The 21,737-nt window shown below is 37.8% G+C and overlaps 1 protein-coding gene across 3 annotated transcripts in view; it reads right to left on the bottom strand.

Annotated features, from left to right (window-relative positions):
• The window catches only part of MMS22L (MMS22 like, DNA repair protein), a 93,215-nt gene that overhangs the window by 50,326 nt on the left and 21,152 nt on the right, over nucleotides 1-21,737 (bottom strand). For all 3 annotated transcript variants that reach the window (XM_040598723.1, XM_040598725.1, XM_040598724.1), the window contains exons 11-14: nucleotides 18,759-18,821; nucleotides 12,560-12,679; nucleotides 11,917-12,140; nucleotides 9,147-9,656 (exon numbers count right to left, since the gene is read on the bottom strand). In XM_040598723.1, coding sequence (XP_040454657.1) covers nucleotides 9,147-9,656; nucleotides 11,917-12,140; nucleotides 12,560-12,679; nucleotides 18,759-18,821 — 917 coding nt within the window. The remainder of the gene's footprint in view (nucleotides 1-9,146; nucleotides 9,657-11,916; nucleotides 12,141-12,559; nucleotides 12,680-18,758; nucleotides 18,822-21,737) is intronic.

Genomic DNA, 21,737 nt, shown 5'->3' with positions numbered 1-21,737 from the left:
TTTTATGGCAGATTACAATTTCAGGGTTGGTTTCTTTACCTTCTGATTTCACTGAGGTTTTGTTCTGTAAGGAAAAGCACAGAATACAGCTTAGGAAGCATCCTTACTAATTAATCACCAGTCACATCGAGCACTCATTGATATTAAATTACAGAAACGTATGAGAAGAGCTGGGCAGCATCTCAAGAGTCATTCAGGGAGTTCACCTCAGCAGTTCTGGTAAGCTTACCAAGACCACCCTCTGGCAAATGTTTGTCCAATGCATTGTCTAAAAAGTAGAAAAATTAAATTCAGTTCCATAGCTCTGTATTGCGGCCTGCCAGTGTTGACATTTGCAGCCTACTCTAAATAACCACACTAAACTTCTGCCCCAAATTGAGCCAATTCCTTTTTCACTGGCATAGAGAACACAGGCAACCTGTCATCGTTGCAACGCCCTTTTACATACTGCATAACTCCTCAGCCTTTCCTAGCTAAATTCAGCTCCATCAAATTTCTACAAACTTCCTACTTTAATCATCCATTTCTGTGACTCTCTCAAATTTTTAATTTATTCATAAACGTTTCGTAAAGTGACATGTCCAGGACTCCATACAGAACTACAGCTAAAGACAGAATAAGCAGATGTTTTATTAACACACCCCACAATGATACTTAAATGTATTTATTTTCACTTAAGCAGAGTCACATTAAGTCCTGCTTCCTGATTTCATAAAGGCTGTGTGCATTAGCGAAAAGTACTATTATCCAATAGACAGATTTCAATCAAATTTCAAATTTTCTTACAGCCACTATGGTCTTACTGATGTAAATAAGACTATGATCTTATTGATGTAAATAAATATCTGTGTAAATAGAGGTAAAAACGTAAGTACCATTCCTACCCCCCCACTCCCTTTTTAAGGTACAGGGGAATCCATCTGAACTACCATTCACAATCAGTTTTGGTTTTCCTCCCTACGCCAGGCAGAAACTGCTAGTGCAGGGACAACATGGGACCTTGCAGCCATTTGTGCTGAGCAGGCAGCAAAGTCTACAAGCAAGAGCAGCAGCCACGGCAGCCACTCACCAACCAACCCCAGACGTGGGTATCTCCTTTGTTTCTCTCATCTCACGGAGCATACTACCTCCCCACACCCTGACAATACAGCTGCCACACCAAGCGTTCCATAGGTTGTATTAGCGTTGCTCTTTCTCAGTTTCAGTACCTGGCCTTCCCTCTTTCCGCTTGCTGATGATTTTTTTTTTTTTTTTTCAAAATATCAAAGTAATTTCAAATTCTCATTCTGCTTTCCATTGGAACACCCTGTAATTTTTGTTCACATACAAACCTGTAACTCATTTTCATCTACTACAACTAGTTGTGCTGAACAGCTCCTTATTTTCAGTCAAGTGATACCATTAAGCACTCATCATACAAAGATAATACAAGCAACACTGAAGCCTTACACTAATTACAGGTTTTATGAAAATTTTCTCTCTCATTCCCATAGACTCACACCATTTTACAGCAAACTGCACTTGTAAGCCTGCTGTTTTCTTTTCTCTTCCTTTTTTATTACGATACCCAGAAACAAGTAAACTAGAAGTTATTTTATGTCCCAGAAGACATTTCATCATGAGCAAAAGCATCCAAAGGAAAAGAAGAATCAAATAGTATATACCCAAAAACCAGAAAAACAGAAAACAATAAACAGAAAACACAGAATGTATTTGGATTCATCCCTTCCTCTTTAGTCACTGGTTTCATGAGAGAACCAAACTGCTTTTGCTGGTGAGGTAGTCCCGTAAGTTAGTAGTAACAGAAGCTGACTGACACTGGTAGGTTACAGCTGTTAGTAATAAAATCTGAAACAAATTTGGAAAAAACGAAGCAAGTGGGTATTTATCATCACTGCAGCCATTACTCAGTTTCCAAAGCACCAGTGATGGAGGTGGGGGGCACACAACCCAAAAGCTTGTTCTACTGAACCAATGAACTGAATCTTTCAGAACTGCACAAACTCCTACAATCAGTGTTGCGTTCAGCACCTGGCAGGTGATTTGCTTGCTTTTCATCTTCCTCTATTAAGACAAGTATACTCATGTGTTCAGTTAGCAGAAGGATTCTCCCCTGAGTTCATTCAGATTTCTTTTCTCCTTTTTAAAGATTAACTTTCTTTAAAACACACAGGCACAAATTAATTCTCCTCTCCAGAGATCACCTCCTTTCACCGGGGCTAGCAACGGAGAGCAGATTACAATGAGAAATACTTTGCGTGAAGCAGACACACTTGTATAGTTCGGTGCACGTAGATGACTTCTAACTGTTCTTGAAGACAGCAGTGGCTCGCTCTTGTCCCAGAATGTACACGTGCTATTTTATCAACCAGGTTTGCAATTCTCTGCTACGAGAAGAGAGCAGACACATACAGGAATAGGCGGGCAGGGGCACAGAGCGTACACTGGCATGCTGGAGAGCCCGAGTATGCGGTCCAGAGCCGGCATTCCACCGGCTTTCCCCATCCTTCTGCGCAGACTGTCAGTAGGAGGCAGCATTGACTCTGACAGCAGCAGCTCTGCACAGCAAAGTGGTTGGGAGCTAGCTTCATTCTTCTGTCATTATATAAGCAAGATGACACTGTTCTCTAATCCAGCCAAAGCTGATAAGTACCATCAACCTGTCACTTCCTACATTTCAAATTCTAACATTGCAGCATCAAAGAGTTTTTACATTTCGATTTCTTTTGCTGGCAGCGGTCGGTAGCCTCTCATTCTCCCACGGTGTTCTAATGCAGCATTTGCACACCGGGGTTACTCCCAGCCTGAATAGCAGGTCATCCCCTACTCACTGAGCTCATCTGCAGCCCATGTGCTAGGCAATTTAGATCCAATCAGCCCTTATTTAGCTCAAGAGTAATGAGCAGCATAGTGACACAGACTTAAGCCTGACCCTCAGGACACTGCTCATCAAGCAGTAAAACTGTGACAAAATCATTCATCTTCCACCCGCTGGCAAGAAATAATACTCGCACTCACTGTATTACTTTTTCAAGATATAGAAAAAAAAAGTCCTGAATTTTCATGATGTGAGACATTAATTTGCAGAAAGCTGAATTCCCTTAAACCCCCCTGTTGCTATGAGCTCACCAGGGGGAAATAGGCCTTAGGAGACTGAAATGGAATAAAGAAAATTGCTTCAGCTTTCTGTTCATTTTAAATAAGCCTTAAATCTGACAAGAGATATCCTAAAGAGAGAAGAAATATATATCTTGTAAGGTAACGAAGAAACAATCAAAATTAAGAGATTAGAAGGCTACTTGCATATAATGGTTTTATTGGCAAAAGTATTTCTTTGTTTAACAGCCACAACAAAAAAATACTCCATATGAAAAGCTAGTCTCATACCTTGTGTGAAGAATAAAAAGAAGGAAACAGAGGAAAGTTAATTTGGGAAAAACAGTTTCAAAAGTGAGTTGCATCCATCGGAAAACAAATGTGCACTTTACAACCTTCGGGGAGCACATGTTTCTCTAAACAACTGCAGGGTCCCAAGCAGCAGGCTCTCAGGACACCTGGATGATTTGACTCTCTTTTACGGGTGGATTTACTCCTTCACAACAGTAAGTCTTGTACTGCTGTCAGGTAGGCCACAGAAAGCTTACGTGGATTAAATTCTGGTAGATAAAATGGATACAGTGGATGAAACAGAGAGAAGTGTTTTAACCTGTAGTGCAGGGGACAGAGCTGTGCATCTTCATGATTGATGTCCGAGTACTAGACTTGAGTTTCTTTAGCTTTGGGTGCCTACCAATGGGCATCAACAATCAGAAGGTCCTTTGACAGCTTCTGTTATTTCAGTTTGGTTTTGAGGTGATTCTAAAACAGAACAGAATTTTTCAGTTGGAAGGGACCTACGATGACCATCTAGTCCAACCGCCTGACCAGTTCAGGGCTGACCAAAAGGTAAAGCGAATTCTTAAAGACAACGTCGAAATGCCTCAAATACTGACAGGCTTCGGGCACCTCCTAGGAAGCCTGTTCCAGTGTCACACCACCCCCTCGGTAAAGAAATGCTTCTTAATGTCCAGTCTAAACCTTCCCTGGTGCAGCTTTGAACCATTCCCACAGGTCCTGCCACTGGGTATCAGGGACAAGAGCTCAGCATCTCCCTCCACACTTCCCCTTCCTCAGGAAGCTGTAGAGCCGTGAGGTCACCCCTCAGCCTCCTTTTTCCCAAACTAGACAAGCCCAAAGTCCTCAGCTGCTCCTCATGGGACATTCCTTCCAGCCCTGACACCAGATTTGTTGCCCTCCTTCTAAGGCAGATGGTCTATATTAAATCTTAAACACCAATATGAAATTGTTTTTAATCAATTATTCAGCTTTCACATGGCTGCCTACCAATTCAAGAAAACAGACAGTGACAAGTGGAAGTGAATATTCTTGCAAATCTGAACCAATGTTAAATACACACAGGAACTTTCTATAAGCAAAGTATTAGATACACAGTTCCAGTGCACACTATCTCATTTCATTCCTTCGTATAGGAGCTCCTTAACAGTTGAACTTGATGATCTCAAAGTTTTTTTCCAAGCTAAACGATTCTATGATTTCATGACAGTAATACTCTCAGAGCAGAGGACACAATCAAAACACATCAGTTTCACCCAGTCATCTTTGAAGATCAGAATACGATGGCCGAAGGTATAAAATATTATTTTAGACAAAAAAAAAAAAAAATCCTGAAAAGAAAACAAACCTCGAATCCCACATAAAGTAGGAAAAATAATTTTTGTTTTAATTACCAGAGCACACTTTAAGGTAACAACTGTAGCTAAGAACACATCCAGTATTCCACCGAAGATGGTAACAGATTACTTTTAAGGATTTAGTCAGAGCAAACCTCTTAAAATGCTGCTATATTCTAAAGCAGTGCTTGCTTCCCACGCTCTAAAGCATTTGGAGACTAGATTTTCTTTACACTCGTTATACCAGTTTTATTAATGGAATAACTGAACTTAAAACAAGACTAAAAATACTTTAAACCATAGGTTAAGTTAGCACAACAAGGCACACTTGGTCTGCAAGCGTAAGATCTGTGTTGCGAAGTCAAAAAGGAAGGACTTCTTTCCTTTTTCCACACACATAAACAAAGTTCATAGCAACTTTTAATGACTCTCTAATGGTCATTCATTAAGCCTGAAAGATCTTAGAGCCAAATTAAGATCTTCTGCAGTGGCTTAGTCACAGAGTTGCCGTGCTTCCGAGAGCATTACAGCCGGTGATACACTCACAGAACGGGTAAGAGAAGACTCATGCTCTTCCAAACTGTTCTGGATACAGTTTTCAGAAGTTCAACGTCAGAAAACACATTTTACAAAGACTAACACTAAAACCCTTGAGGGGAATGGAAAGAAGGAGGGAGGACCTTTCTATTCTCCTCCTGAGCTTATCTGCTGACTTACACAGTGACAGAGAGGGGGAGAGAGGCTTCTGTAGGTCTCAGAAAGCTTCCCACAGGCTGTTTTGATGGCAAGTATGAGGCAAAAAAAAAAAAAACCAAACCCACAAATGACTATACATTTCCATAGCAAAGATACACTGGATAATCCTTTCCTATCGTGATTTCTCTCACAACCTCAAGGCTAGACACACTCTTGACAGACAGAAACATCCAGTTCTGCTGTTATCCATGGCCCAATTAATGTAACTTTTAATTAGAGACAGGTTTACCTGATTAGTATTCTTGTAGAGTTTATGAAATTTACGCACTGAAATACTCAATAACTTTTAATGTCGTTCAATACTGGCAGAAAAGTACAAATGGGCATAAATACTCAAGAACTGTTTTCAAAATAAAATTACCATCTATTACGTTATTAGGTTTGTGGTACTTCTCATTTCTCCTATAGGAATCAGTAGCAAGTCTCCCTGAAACTAAGCAAAGATGTTTGGAGCACAGCAGCGATTTTACACTCGGGCATGTACTTGCATTTTATAACTGCGTGACTCAGTACTAATACACTACAAAACCAAAATGCCAGGATAGTGATAACGAGAGAAAGCTCATGTCAGAGAAATACCTGATTACAATAAAAGACATTTTAACATGTTTCAAGCTCTTCTTTTAAGAATAACATATTGCAATGCTGGAACCTACTGTTTCCAGGCACTCAGCAGATTTCTGAGTCTGTGTCCATTTTTACAGCGTGTTCTGTCAAATCCATTGAATGCCTGTATTTTTATTAACCTAGGATTTCTTTTTGTGTCATGAGGCACTCAGATGTGATAGGTAGTGCTAGAGATGCGGAACAAATGAAAGCACACACAGGCAAGCATCCTGCATTTCCCTTTCATTAAATAAGAAAAAAAAAATCAGAATTCTAAAACACTGCTTAAAAACAGAATGAAAAGGAAAAATATGTATCTGAGCTAGAAGCTGAATGCTACAAGTAAACATAGGAAGGAAATACTTTGCCTTTTTATTTTGGGAATTTTCTTGATTATATGCTGTTTATTTTATATATGTTTTTTAAAAGGACTGTATCAAAATACAATCTTACACTTCATACTGAATCTCATTATGAAGATCAAATACTTGGAAGTGCCAGCAAGTAGCATCTTGTTTCCAATTATCCATTCACCACATATCAAAAACTGATAAAAATGAGTTCTCCTGCCAAGTCATAGTTCTATTTAAAATATACTGACACCAAAATAATCATAATGGTAATAATAATAAAAAAGGAGGTTAAAAAAGCTTCTTTAAAACAGTCTAAGCATAGGTAAATACAACAATCAAACGCTACCAGTACTTTTTCTAGCAGACAAGAAAACCATAGGAAAAAATTGGAAAGAGTTATTTTGAAACACAGTAGTGTAAAAATGGTGAAGGTGGGGGTCTCCTTTCAGATGCCTTTTAAGAAAAAAGAAAGGAAGAAAACAAGCGCACTTTCAAAACCTTGGTATGCCAAGTTTTAGCCCAGAGCAAGCTTTCACTGCTATGCTACAAACCCTTGAAAATAAAGGTTTATAATGGAAATGCTGATAGACCCTTAACCATAGCAGCATGAATAGCTATAATTAAAGAAGAGCTTTTGGCTACACCTCACTGCAAATGAAAAAGATTGCCATTTCTACAATGTTCTCAAAGAAAAGCAACTGGGAAACCTGGAATGCAATTCTAGCAATCCAAGATATGTTAAAGGGGACTGCTAAAACTATTTGACATTTTAAGCTTTCAATACTGAGGCATTTAGTTAATGTTACCAAGTCAGTATTTTCATAATGCTACTTAATCAGCAATAAAGAATGCTCCTGTGAGCCATCATCTGGGGTTAGCAGAAAGTGGCATAAGAAGTTATTATTTCCTAACAGCCTAGAGGGAGCTGCTTCGCTCTTTAATCAGTGATCTCACTTCCTTCCTACCTGTAAATTCCCTGTCATACAGTTATAAAATTATTAGAGTGCAGTGTACAGAAAAATTACATTTATGAAAGGCCTGCTATCTTACATATGCATGGATTTTAAAAACAGGAGAGAGATCGGCATTAAACCATTTCATCCTTTTCTGAGTTTGCAGACAGACCAAGGCTTAATCAGTCTAGTTAAGGCAATAATAATTTAACATCTGCTTGGCCCAAAGCCATCCAGATTTTTTGCACCCAGAAAGTGGTTTTAGCGTTGTTTTACTTGTATGGCTACAGAGGAGAGAGAACCAGTAACATTCTCCTGTTCCACGCAAGCTGATGATCAAAGCATTTTATAACTGTTGAGGAATTAAAGCTTCTCTGCAGATGGAATAAGCAGGAAGGTAACAGTAACCAAATGTATAAATACAAAAGCTGATATAACTGTTAAAAACAAGGCTGTAATAATCTCTTTCATACCAATTAGTATTTGAGCCTGTTGGTAATTCACATATGTCAGCAGACCTGCTTTTTGTAAGAAGAGGTATGAATATCGCCCTGTACCTTGTCTGTGATGACCTGAGAAGTCTGTAATGAACTTCTGTGTCCTCCTTGTTATGAGATGAGCACATAACCCCCAGTTCTGGAAAGCTTTAAAATAATGCCAACTTATGAAATAGGCAACTTTTTCACCAGTCTCAAATTTCTCCCCATTTCATCTTTAAAAACAACACAATAAATGCTGTGTATTAGCTAATGGAGAAAATATCAGTATTTTTGAAGTCTCCAATTTATTCCAGTAAATACATTCAGTTGCAGTGAAATAATAAATAATAAATCAACTAAACTTAGTTTCACGCTTCATCTTTTTTCAAAAGACTGCCTGAAAAACAGTTGTCTTTGGATCTATAAGCTATTGACAGCTGCAGTCAAACTACTAGACAATAACAAAGAACCTAGTTAAAGAGAGATCTTGCATATGAGCCTCACTATTCCTATTATGCACTCTTCCACAGTTCTTTCCACATATCAGCCTTGTACACATTTGAAGTAATGGCAGATCAATAGCCGCCTCTTAATATCTTATTAAAAAAAAAGCAGTTTGGGCTTCAAACTGGAGGACTACTTCTCAAAGGCATCAGTAGACAAAAATATGCTTATTGAAGGGCACTGTGGATGTTGAAAACTGAACTAGTACATCAAAGCAAAACTGCTTGAAAGTGGTAAAATATGATTTCCTTCTTTCCTATCGAACCCCAGACAAGTATTTAAATCTCTGTAACTGTTATATTTGATTGCAACCTTGGTGAAAGAGAAAAAAATAGAATGAAGAGTCTGAAAAATAGATTGGATTCACTGAACAAAACAAAAAAAGCCAAAAACTCCGAACATAAAACTCCCCTCCCCTAACTTAAGTAATTCAGTACAGATAAAAATTTTGAAGTTTCCTGTGCCAAAAGAAAGATAGTATTGTCTGAAAGGTGGCAACTGGATGACTTTCTACAGAGTCATTAATTCATAACAAAATATCAGGGATGTCAAGCTTAATATCCTAAAATGGTAAGGAAACACTTCCAAGATTCTAAATGCAGGGAGATATTAGTGGATTTTGAAATTCAACATATTCACAGTCCTCTGGAGATTTCTCTTTCCTTTTACTCTATTTCAGTAAGAAATTAATATGAACTACAGTTTAACCCTAAAACACAAAACCAACATGCCAGTCTACATCCACAATTTAACTAAGTAACTTACCGCAGTCTGGCTAGAACAACCTGAAGAAAATTTAGGACCATACTCAGTTCAGATCCTCGACAAGCAGGCAGCAGCATAGTAAAGCCATCATTTAGCAACTTTTCCTCAGAAAGGCTCAAGTAGCAGCTGGTCTCAAACACTTCTTGGACACCATCAACGTAGGTTGAAAGCAGAGTCCAGAGATTTTGTTTCTGTGCGTAGTCATTTTTGGTTACTAAAAACGCCTTTGCCTTCTCACGGAAAGCATTTGAGAGTTTCTCAGCTAGAACACTAATGTCCATGTTCTTCTCAACATAAATTAAAAGGAAAGCAAAATGACCTCTCCAGATGAGAGCTCTCTGAGACACAGTGATGGAGGACGGAGTCATGAAATCCAAAAGATCCAACACACGACTCACTATATCTTCTGTCTCTGCAACAATTGCCAGCATGAGGAACAGGTTAAAGAAGTTCTGCAGCCCTACCTCTGTCAGCTCCTGCATTCTTCTCCGATGGAACTTGGAATAAATTCTACATTAAAAAAAAAACAAACAAAAACCCCCAGTTAAGGTACTTAAAGTATGCAATTTTCTATCTGCTTGATAGACCAAAATTGTATTTTCATGCCTTTGGTTTACAGTTATTCACTTCCAATAACCCTTAAATGTAAAATACTTTCTTTTCCCTCCCCTCTTCTACTCTTTTGGCTACTGGAACAAACGTGCTATTTCGCTTTCTGCTCCTAATACAAGGTACGCATTAAGAGTTTTCAACCACCGGTACAGCCTAACCTTTCTCCCTTATCCAAAAGCTAGTACAAAGTTGAGGAAAGTGTTATGAGCAGACTCTCTACTGTGTCTGTGATAGGTGTCCTCCAGACCATGCCTTCACATCAATCAAATTTAGCCCATGAGGGGTGCTAGGAAAGGAAGCTGCCAATGGCATCTCTTTGCAACAGCAAACAATTCCTGTACCCCAACTTCTTCCCTACAATCTCCCTTATTTACATGTGGCACAAATAAGATTCTAAAAAAAGAAAAAAGGACCAAGTGACCCTCCTTCCTTTAGCTATTGATTTCTGTTCTTCACATTATCTGCCACAGGTGCTGTGATCACAGGCTCCCCTACCTAACCACCACAGCAGTAAAAGAGAGGGGAAGATTTCTGATGGCGAACTCCTTTTCTCCATAGTGCTTTGCTAAAATCTGCACCAACCTGTATCGCACACCTACTGTATGGACTGCAGACTGCGAGTCTGGAAGAAAACAGGAAAGCCGAGGCATTTGGGAGAGAAACCTCTCTGCAGCAGGAAGATGCTAAGAAACTTTAAGCCGCATTGCTTGTATGACAGTGCTCAAGTCATATGTAGCTGATGGCGAGAAGCGCTGCTACTTTGCTACTTTAAAGTCGTTGACAAAAAGCAGAAGGCTTTACATAGGTGTCTTTTCTGTGACCTTTGCTCAGATCTGGAGTTTTAGATAAATGTCACCATTCCTATAACACAGGAGTAAGATGAAAATGGCTTGCTGAACTTTTTGATTTGTATGTTTAAAACCTTGGGTATATCCTTCACCTTTAATTTAAAGTAAGTTCAACATACAGTAGTTAAACATCCATAAATGCTGCTTTCCTATTCTGTCACCTGGAAAAATAGTTGGAAATGGTGCTGAGGTTATCAAATCTAGCCACCAAAAATTACAGCAAATCCAATTAATGTTGTTTAGTAGTAAATTACTACTGACAGGCATTTACGTTCTTCATGCATCAATTAATGCTTGGTTAGCTGCTGAACACAGAGTTCATCCCAAAATCATAGCTGTAGGCTGTTAAATTTTGCTACTTGTGTAATTGATTTATTCAAGGTAGAAATGATGAATACTGTTGAGCAGAGTGACACAGTGTGTGTTGTGTATTATTGCTCCCCCTCTTAAATTAGGGAAAGTAACAAGCTATAATAGCACAAAAATGTAAGTATAATTTGTTTTCAGTAAAAACAGAGCAGCCTAATTAAAATTACTTAATACATTTTGAATTAATTTTATTAGTACTTAAAAAAATCTTTTTTTAAAATCAAATAAAAAACCCAAAACAAAACTAATTCTAAGTCTTCTATATCCAATAGATTTTTAAAAGTTAGCACTTTTAAGGCTCAGTACAATCTCATTACTATAATAAAAGTTTTAAGAATTCAGTAAGCATCTAAAACATCAGGATTTTGCTTTAGAGCATATATATTTTATGGTTTTTATATAATGACTGACCATATGTCTTAATTAGTATGTTTCCAAATTAAATGAAAAACTAAAACCCTCACAAAAAAAAATAGTGAGAAATTTTGGAAACCATAAAAAAGAAAAAAGTAAATATAAATGAAATTGCAGGCCTAGCAAGAGCCAGTCTGCATGTTTTTGGACAACACAGATTACATGCAGCTCAAACAGAATTTCTGTGCTTTAATTACATTACCTGTCTGGCAATAGGGTTGTATCGCTGCATAGGTTGCCAGTATACCAAATTCCTGGCATGTGGGATGAAGTAAATCATCACAGGCTATGGATGCCAAGGTGATTCTTGGACCCAGCTCTTGGACCCTGTCTCAGCTGGCAACAGAAACTTTAGGGAACAACTGCTTTCTTTAAATTATGAATCACCCTGGATCCCTCACCCCATTTACTTTCTCATGAGCACAGTACCCCTTTCCCCACCCTGCTTTGGTATGTGGCTAGAAGGGCCATGCTGTCTGACTGACCGGACCGCTTACAACACGAGACAAACTAAATAGCAGCCATACCGTCCTTTAATTTGCTTCCAAGGATGCATGCCACTGTTCTCTGCTTCCTTCATCATCTGTGCCAAAATGCTGAGAAAAATGAAGTAACTGTTGCTGGACTTGTACAGGGCGGGGATCTGCTGTTCACAACAGCACCTTTTCACCAACTCAAGCATTGACAAAGAAGTTTTACTAACATTTGCCAGATCCTTCAGACCAAGCCAAGGAACAGTAAAGCAACTGTTCTAAAAGGATAAATAAAACCAGAGAAGATTATAAGTAACAATAAATCCTAATATTCCAAAGGCAGTAAGATACAATCCTTCACACAAACAAAAGGGTATGTTCCCACCACCACTGAAAAAACAATAATGAGGAGTGCAAAGTGTTTTTACAAGATCTTAAGATCCATACTCCTGATGAAAAATAAGACTAAAAATATGTTATAATTAATTCTATTGTGACATAATATAACAGACCATAACATATATTTAAATGTGATTTCTTAAATATAAATACAGCTAATTTAGGGATACTGCCATTGACTAGTCAGTTTTACAAAATTTTAGCAATGAAGCCTGGCTAGAGAAGAATAAGAATTAATTGCTAAAATTCAAGGACCGTCCACAAGTAATTCTACATTTTTATATATTCATCTACTTACCAGGTTCTTGCTGTAATAATCCCACAGTATGGTGACAATAGATAGGTTCAAGTCCCAGAAACTACACAAAGTCAAACAGCACTGAAGATGCATTCGTAAATGTTCCTCTAACACACCAGTCTTGAAAAGGGAATAAGTAGTTTATTGTAGGAGGGGAGCATCACCTTGTTTACACATAAACTCAATACTACCAGAATATTAAGAATAATTTCCTAATATAATTTTTTTTAATGATATAATGTTGGGTAAATGCATCTGCTAATATGAGCAATGAACTAGAAGATAAAAGCTGACAACTGCATCCTGCAACCCAGCCAATATTATAGTTCATCACGCGCCATTTCAGGCGCTCACCTTAAGAAAACTGCCAGCCCAACACCGTGAGCCTAACTTGAACCATGACTGCTTGGTACAGAACCCCACAAAACAGTAAACGGGACAGCAGGTATACTGACTGCATGAGTCAGCTGCACACCTCAGCCCTCCCGCCATGCAGGTTCAAAGGAAAGCTCATTCACCACCGAGACAGAGGGAAGGTGCAACTTTCTGAGACCTCATCTTTCTAATATTCCAAACAGGAAGATTTTTCCTTTCTGATCATGTTCCTTCTCAAACTTCTGCAGCATGGCTATACTGCTAACTTCCCAGACAACTCTAAATCAAGGGCAAATAAGTCTCTGAACAGTGGAGTAATAATAATAATAAAAGACAAAAAATGTCCCACACAATTTTCATATTCACCAGTTCCAAATTTTGCACACAAAAAGAAGGCGCCTCATAGGAACAAAAATAGGAAATGCCAAAAATGTGAACACAGTGATGCATCCAGGTTGTAGTTGTGGGATACTGAGAGTGGCATTCCCCTCATCCAACATTTGATGTCAGCAAAACTGGACTTGCGTCAGAGCTAGGATATTAGGAGCTCCATGCTCAGACTGAAATCAATGTGTTTAATCCAGTCTATTTTAGACACCTACTTTAGGATGAGAAGTATAGAATGATAGACCCTGGAAGGGCTTTGTTGTCTCCACTGACTATAAAAGTGGTTTAGTGGACCAGCTTGTGTGTAGTTGTCTTAAAGAAAGACTTTTATACATGTAAGTCTAACATCTCTGGGATACTAGTGAACTTGTTCTGTGACAAGAGAAACCCCTGACCTAGCTTTCAAATACATTTAAACATTATACAGGCCTGGAATTTCTAACAGCATAAAATAAGCTAAAAAGGAATAATAAGGGTAAGAAAAATAAAGATACAGGGTGAGTTTTATGATGCAAAATCATAGCCCCAGGAAGAGAAAAAAAAAGGAAACTATGCCTCAGATAAATACTGGGAAGATAAATATTATCCCTTCCAGTTCCAATTACAGTGCTAGGTTCTGAATTATGTCCCAAGCTCAACCAGCTCAGAAAATGCTTAAATTAAAAAAAAAAAAAAAAAAGAAAAAATAATCACTGATACCAGCTGATGGGAAAAGATAGCATTAGGTTTTATTGGGTTTGTTTTGTTTGTTTGGGGGTTAGTTTGTTTGTTGCTGCTGTTACTGCGAGAACAGGACTACTGCTCTTACCCACAACGCTGCTTCGGACGGCTTATTATGCTTTAGAGTTGATTATTTTTCCTATTTTCAGTACTACACAAAGGAGTTGCATAACTCATTAACTTATCTCTACCTGGCTCTACATTCATGTGGAAAACATTATTTGCTACACTTTATCAGAAAATTGTAAACAATTATACCAATCATCTACAATAACTTCTAATCATGTCTGCTTTCTCTTCTCATGAACAGTTAATGTACAGCATATGGCTTCTAAAGTGGTGCATTTCTAGAACAACTTGAAAATTAAAAAGGCATTTTCAGTCGTCCTAGAAAATTATATATTCAAGACATTATGTATAACAACATGCAAAACCCACTGAAATAGAAACTCTTCAAGAGAGACTCATTAAAAAATGTACAGAACAATAGTTCAAACACAATAAAAATGCCTATAAATGAAAGGTGCTCCTCAAATATTGGTTTTATATATGACATAACTATTAAATCAGTAGTCTTCCCAAAATAACAAACTTATAAAAAAAAACAACACAAGGGACAGAACCGCAGCCATTTTCAACAACTACCATTTTTTATGAATATGAGCAAGAGTGTTGATACAAAACAAAAAAATGCAGCTGAATATATCTATTTGTCTAGAGAGATCCATGCAGTTATGAAAGATGTAAAAAAAAAAAGCCAAACCCAAAGCATGCTTAAGGGCCTAATTCAAAAACAATGCTCCAGTTAAATTAATTCACCAATAAACACGGTACTGCGAGCAGCTTCAAATTTCAACCAGTATCTGTCCAACAATAGTTTTAGAACAGTTTCCGAAACCGAGATACTACTGAAGGCTTTATCTCAAATTTAATATGAAAGAGTTCTCCAGACTTCAAATACCCTGGGATTAATGGATTCTCTCGTTGCTCTGCAATGGTCTCTTGCACTGCTGGAAATACTATCAGAACTCTTGAGGTAGTCAGCTTTTAATTTATCGCAGAAGGGAGGAACACCAGATACTATCAAAATTATAGTACTATCTAAACACAACATTTTTCTCTTATGACCTCCTACTGCAGTAACAAAATTGGTTTCCTAGAACTCCAACAATACTTCTGTATCTCTTTTAGAGTAGAATTAAACAAAAAATATAGTGAAAGTATAAAATTGTGGCATTAAACAACATGAAACATTTATTTTCTAAAATGAGAGAAGGAGCTAATAAGACAGACTGCTATCAGTTCTTATAAACAAAAATGCTTTTGATGCTCACTTACAATAAAACTTTGTAAACACAAACACATCTTACACTGACAACCCATAAATTTAGTCAGTTTGGTGTTGCCTAATATACAAATATTTTATTCCTAGCACAACAATTTTCATTTTGCAATACAACTAGAATTGTAAACCAGCTCTACTTTTGTCATTAACCCAGTAACAGAAATCCCAAATTACAACAGAAGTGGGGAATACCTCATGTAACTAGTTTCCCCCAAAATGCCCTTTTTTGTGACACAGATGGGGTATCTTTCACACAAGCAATTGTCTTCAACTCTATCCATCAAGAATTATATAAAAAAAGAGAGCAGTTCTGGCTGAGAAACTTACCAGTCTGTCAACTGAAGCTGAAAGGATATATCCAAGGAAGCAGCACTCCACACATGCCCTCCTGTCTTTATTTACAGCTCACAAATAAGAGTATTTTTGATTCCTATCTCCATTGGCTCCCTAACCTGACAGCATGTTCACATTTATTCCTTGCTCAGAAGCAGGCTGACTGTAACCTTATAAAGGAGGAGTTCCTACCTGGAGCCTGGGCACTGCAGCACCCCTCTGCCACTTTCACTCGGACATGGGACACCTTCCTCAGAAGTCTTTACCACCCCCAAAATTAGGCATACGCTAGATGAAGGTGGATCAGGCTCTCCGCCCCCCACAAGGGCTGCCCTCTGTGTGCTGAGGATCACTAAACTCAACAGTTTTACTGAAACCACCAAAATGCTGCAAGTTTAACACTGGTTAGTCATTTTTGCATCCCAATACTTAGCCATCCTAAGGATGTTCAAGTTAACTCCAGCTTCTGCTGATTCATCAAAGGTGACCATTCTTTTCTCTGCTTTCATGATCCTCCCCTACCCTCAAAATCCGTGTCTGCACAGTGCCTATTTAATCATCTTTTCACAACATAGAAATTGAAGCTCACATGAAGAAAAGTTAACAGTTACTGGTAGGAGAGAGACTATCAATTTACCTTATAAATGTATGATCTGCATCTTTTTCAGATGTTTTTGAACATACAAAACTGTGCATACTTGACTCATCTCATTCTCCCCCGCCCCATCCTTTGTATATTCCCATTCTCCTTCTAAACATGTATAGTCTACAAGCTTTTGAAGTTAGGGAGCAACAAGCACAAGTGGATTATGAGGCTGATGGACATACTATGTACTACACGTGATTAGTTTTTAAGCTACCATATACTTTAAAATGGAGCTTTAACCACCAATTCCTGCTCTTTCTCTTGCAAATGAGTGATTCAGCACTATCATTTCTTCTAATTTATTTTGCGCAGCTATTACTGTGCATCCCTACTACAGATAACTGAAAGTATACGCTGAAAAGGATGGCTCAGATAGGATTTACTAACAAACTCAAGCCAAGTGTTAGTGGGCAGAATATTAATACCAGCCTGTTATTCAAAGAGCACTATTCTCCCTTTTGCTTTTTCCTGCTTCTCCATGTTCCGTTTCATTGTTGACTTCTGTATATCTGGTTGTGCTTCTCATTCCTACATTTTCTGGTCTCAAAAATATTCACTCAGATACAAAAGGGTAAGATAAAAGGTAAAAGTGGCCACATGAAGTTGACAGATCAACAGAGGAGATGGACATATCTACTGCTAAAAGAATCTCCTTCCTAGACACTGTCAAGATGGCCAGTGGGCAGGGATAGAAGTGGGATGCATTTTCTAATAGAAGTACCTATATCCACTCATGCATGCACATAAGCTCTCCAAGGAGCATTTCCTACTAGCAGGTAAATCCATAATGCAAGAAAAAATAATGAACAAATTAAAAATAAAAAGGAAATAAACTAGATTGGTTTTAGACAGTTGGAAATAGTTGCAAACATACCCTTGGCAAATGAGGGTTTATTTCAATTTCAACAGTGGTGACCTTTGGAAATTAAAACAGGTAACGTGCCTCACGTTACTGCATCATAATTGACTCATTCAAATCTTCTGAACCTGGCCATCTAGCTGCCTTTCTAAACTGTCTACAACTCAACACTTGGTTAACAGAAGCATCAAAAAGCTGTGTATTTCATGTATATTCAGAGTAATCTTTCTTCAAAACAATAAACAGTCACAAGAAAAGACCAATATTTTGAAGAAAAATGTTAACCACAAGTGTCCTCTTACTGTTTCTAAGGTTGCTGACATACAGAAGATGCAACATAAGAAGGTGGCTAATAAGCTACAGGTTTTATGCTTCTTATCTAAATCTCTTTGTTTCTCTCACAAAATAGTAAGTACTCAATAAGTGATGTCATCACTGTAGTTTTAATGTACATGCACAGTGTGTGTATTCAGTTATACATTCTGAATTAATTCAAGGAGCTGACCTTTTAAGCTGAAAAACTATATAAGCAAATGTTAGTTTATGTGTAGCATGATGTTTCAACTTTTTAATACCCTGTTGTTTCAACTACCCTATCAACTACAGTATCTTTTTGTAAAAGCTGTAGTTGTAACAATCACTGTTCCATACTCCAGCTTCAACCACAGCTGTTGGCTACTGCATGAGCAAGGCAGCAATAATAATAAAAAAAGAACTGATTCCTCTTCTGCTTTCAACAACAGAACTTTGCAGGACTTTTTTTTTATTTCATCCAAGACCAAATAAAAAAAATGTTTATTCTTGTCTTAAGCATACACAAATTACAGAAATTTTTATAGGTGTTGCTAATACAGCATTTGCAATTTGTACCATGCAACTTGAGAAAAAAATTATAGAGCTGCAACGTAACATATTTAAAAACATGATGAACAGCATATTTAAAATCATTTTAAAAGGAGAGCAATTCTGACCTCTGGGCCATGAAGCTCTGCATTAACAGTTCTGCAGAAAGAAAAAATGATAAGGTATGAAATGAATGCTCAGAAACTAGAACCTTATCAGTAAGAGTTTGATTCAAGCCTGTAAGACAAATTGCTCAGCAAGGCAAGTCACCTTCCTGCTGTGATGAGGATATAGCTGGATTTTCAATGTAACTGACTATCTCCCCCTCATCATGTCTCCTCAACTTGATATCCTCAAATTCAGTATCTGGTTTACATTTTCTAAGCATCCAGTTCTTATTCTGAATACATCTTGTCTGAGTAGCCATATACCCACCCTTCCAGGATAATTATCTTTCTCCTTTATCTGACAATTTAGCATAAAGCACAACCACTTTAAAGCAAGAGTAACTGCTAACAAGGAGAGAACTGTATACTGCCATAGTTCAGCTACATCAAGGATGTTCGTTTACTTGTGATAAAACACTAGAATTCCAAAAACATTTAGATGGACTTCGTTTCATGCACTGTCTTTTCCTGAAAGCATCCCTGACACTTTCCTTGTTCATTATTTCTTCCTTTTACACACTTACTTGAGCATCAATGGATTTTTTAAGGAGTTCTTCCACAAATTTCCAATTGGATTCCTTCTGTTTCTGAAAAACAATGATTATCAGCATGAAATAGCATTTGTATTCCTCACAGGAATCATTACGTAATAACATGAAAATAAGCAGACAAACAATTTCCAGAAATACGGCATTTCATGACGGTATACTGTAGTCATCACTGAAAACAGCTTTTCTGTTTTATGAATGTAATTGCTATCTGTCCTAAAAATTAGGCCTCCAATACAAATAAAGAGCTGAAAATAAAGAGTATGCCATTTATACTGCTTTGACTCATTTGCAATCCCAACCTTCAATTTTAGTAAAGCAGCAAAATATTCAGGCATTTTTGCAGTATGTCTTACAATTTGTTTCTTTAACATTCTGTAAAAGGAAGATATAAGGGGTAAGAAGAAGGAAAAGGTACAATCTCACCTTTTCTTTGTTTTGTCATTTTAAATCAAAAATACATTTCTAACTCATTTTTCCCAGGCCAAACATTAAGGCTTGTTTTGGCCAATTCAGTAAGGAGCTGGCCAGATATTAACGGCCTGTATAGCTAGGAAAAAACACAGGATATGTCAATAATGAGTAAAACCCAGGAAGTACATAATCAGCATTCCCAGACAGTTCTAGCTAGCATTTACGTCAGATTTTTGACTGCTGTATCTTATTTTATTAATGTTATGTGAAGACCTACACATTGACATGTTCCTACTGCAGACTCCAAGTAAAGCTAATCAACTGCTCAAAAGCCAGATTTATCAGATGAGTAGGTATTCCAGAGTCATGCTAAATGGCTATGAGACCTCTGAATGTCTGAATCAGTCTGCTTGGAACATGCTTTTAGCACTCCCATAGTCCAAGGACACACGATTTATACAGAAGTTGTTTATAGCCAAAGTTCCAGCTCGTCTGCAGTATACAGATCACCTTATAAGATCCTGGAGTAATCTGGAACAAACTTCTAATATCAAGTAGAACTGGACTACAAGAGCACATCCAGGTTCAGGCCAAACTCAGGCAAGAATGACAACAGCCACTTGCTGCACTTTTTTTTTTTTTTTGAAGCCTCAATTTTTTCTATCTTTTAACAGATTTTTTTCATTCATATCCCGCTAAATTTACATCCTAACTGCATTCCCTGCTGCCCTGGCAATATGTCATGGCAACTGTTTGCAACCCATTGTCGTCAGAGACTATGTAGAATCTACAGCTCTTACTCCAAACCTGCTGGCTTACAACAACATCCCTCCACCCCCAGAGAGTCTAAAATCAACAGAACCTGGACACGTTACAGTGCATAGTGCACCTTACATGCAAGTGCTGCTAAAACCAAAAACTTAAGCTGAGACCCTCTGGGTTCACAGGAAGAATCTTCTGCAAGGACTAACAGCTGACTACCCGGAAGAGCCATACGAGGCTTCTCAGCTGGAAGTCCATGTTTGCATATCTTGCCACATAGTCATTTCAGCTTATTCTATTAAAAGGCAAGAATTCTTAGCCCCAAGTAACTCTGTCTATATTTCCCTATCCCAAAGTATATTGAAATTGACCCCTGCAACGTTCAGAAGTAGCAAATTTTCTCATCAGGTCCTATTTGGTTTTTAAATGTACAAATCCTGCTTTTCAGAAGAGTGAAGTGGGACCCAAGTGGAAGGTTATGGAAAGGAGACATGCACTGTACATCCCAGTGACTAAGAAACCTGGTCAAAATTTTCTAGTTTAAAAAAATGGTTCCATGTGTATGAAATATATATTCAATACACCTGACTCAATGCATATTTGAAATTACGTTATATGAGCTAAAGGGGAAAAAATAAAAAGAAGCAAGTCTGAAACCTAATTTAGAATTTTGAAAGCTTTCATAATAACCTCAAGGCCATGCAGACCACATTAAAAAATTGAAAATCTTCCACAGATGACATAGGCTTAGAGGCAATTTTTGCTACAGAGCACATGAATAACCATCATTATGACACATCACCCTCCCACCTCTGATCACAGTTAATTAAAAGAAAGCATGTGTCATGAAGCTATCGCATCAGATGTTTAACAACAAAACAAGACTACACTGAGCCCTGATGTAATTCCACTGACTTCACAAATTTGTATCACAGACTATTTTGTCTTACAATGGTCAAAGAATGTTTGATGCTGTACTTTGGGGCTAGGGGGAGAACCTAAAGGAATGGTTACCATCAACTACCTATGACAGATTACATTCTTGTGGTGTGTGAAAAGACACTGTTGTTATGGATGGGTTTTCTGTAAGCACCCACAGCACTTAAGTGAACAGGGATCCCTGGACAAACTCACAGCCACACTCAGACAAGTGCGAAGCACAGCTAACAGTTCAAACACAGAGACTACTGGAAACAACAAGAGGAACATGCACAGGATGGTCTCACGTGAAAAAAAAACAAACAAATTGAGACTTGGAAATTCTTTTCTCCCACACGGGCCCTAAGGAAAAAATATTATTTAATGTTGGGCAAGTTAATTTCTGTCACTGTGTCTCAGATTCCTACTTTAAAATAAGAACAACAGGAATTATTTTTTTCCATTCTACATCTGTTTGGCTTATTTAAATTATATAGTGCTTGTGGCAAAAAAATAATCTCTCATGACGCTAAATGCATAGTATATATGAGAGACATAAAAAAAATCCAATGGCTGAAGTATAGAGTATCACTGCATTCTGATTTGGGCATAAAATACAAAAAGCCCTGGATAAACGTCTGCTTCACACTGGTTTCTATATTCAACCTGGAAATAACCTTTTCTCTCCATCTAATTCCCTCTAATAAGCAGAGAGTATAGTAATTCTGTCTTCCCAACGTCCCTCAAATACTCTGTGGACTGCGGTCCTCTCCCACTACCATAGTAATAGGGCAAAAGGGAGGGAAGCTTGAGACAACCTTCAGTGCTACAATCAGATGTGGTCTGCAATTCTACATGTAT

This window comes from Falco naumanni, chromosome 6 (genome assembly GCF_017639655.2).
Source record: "Falco naumanni isolate bFalNau1 chromosome 6, bFalNau1.pat, whole genome shotgun sequence".
Lineage (NCBI taxonomy): Eukaryota > Metazoa > Chordata > Aves > Falconiformes > Falconidae > Falco > Falco naumanni.
The sequence above is the reverse complement of the archived record's forward strand: the minus strand, read 5'-3'. Positions and strand labels throughout refer to the sequence as shown.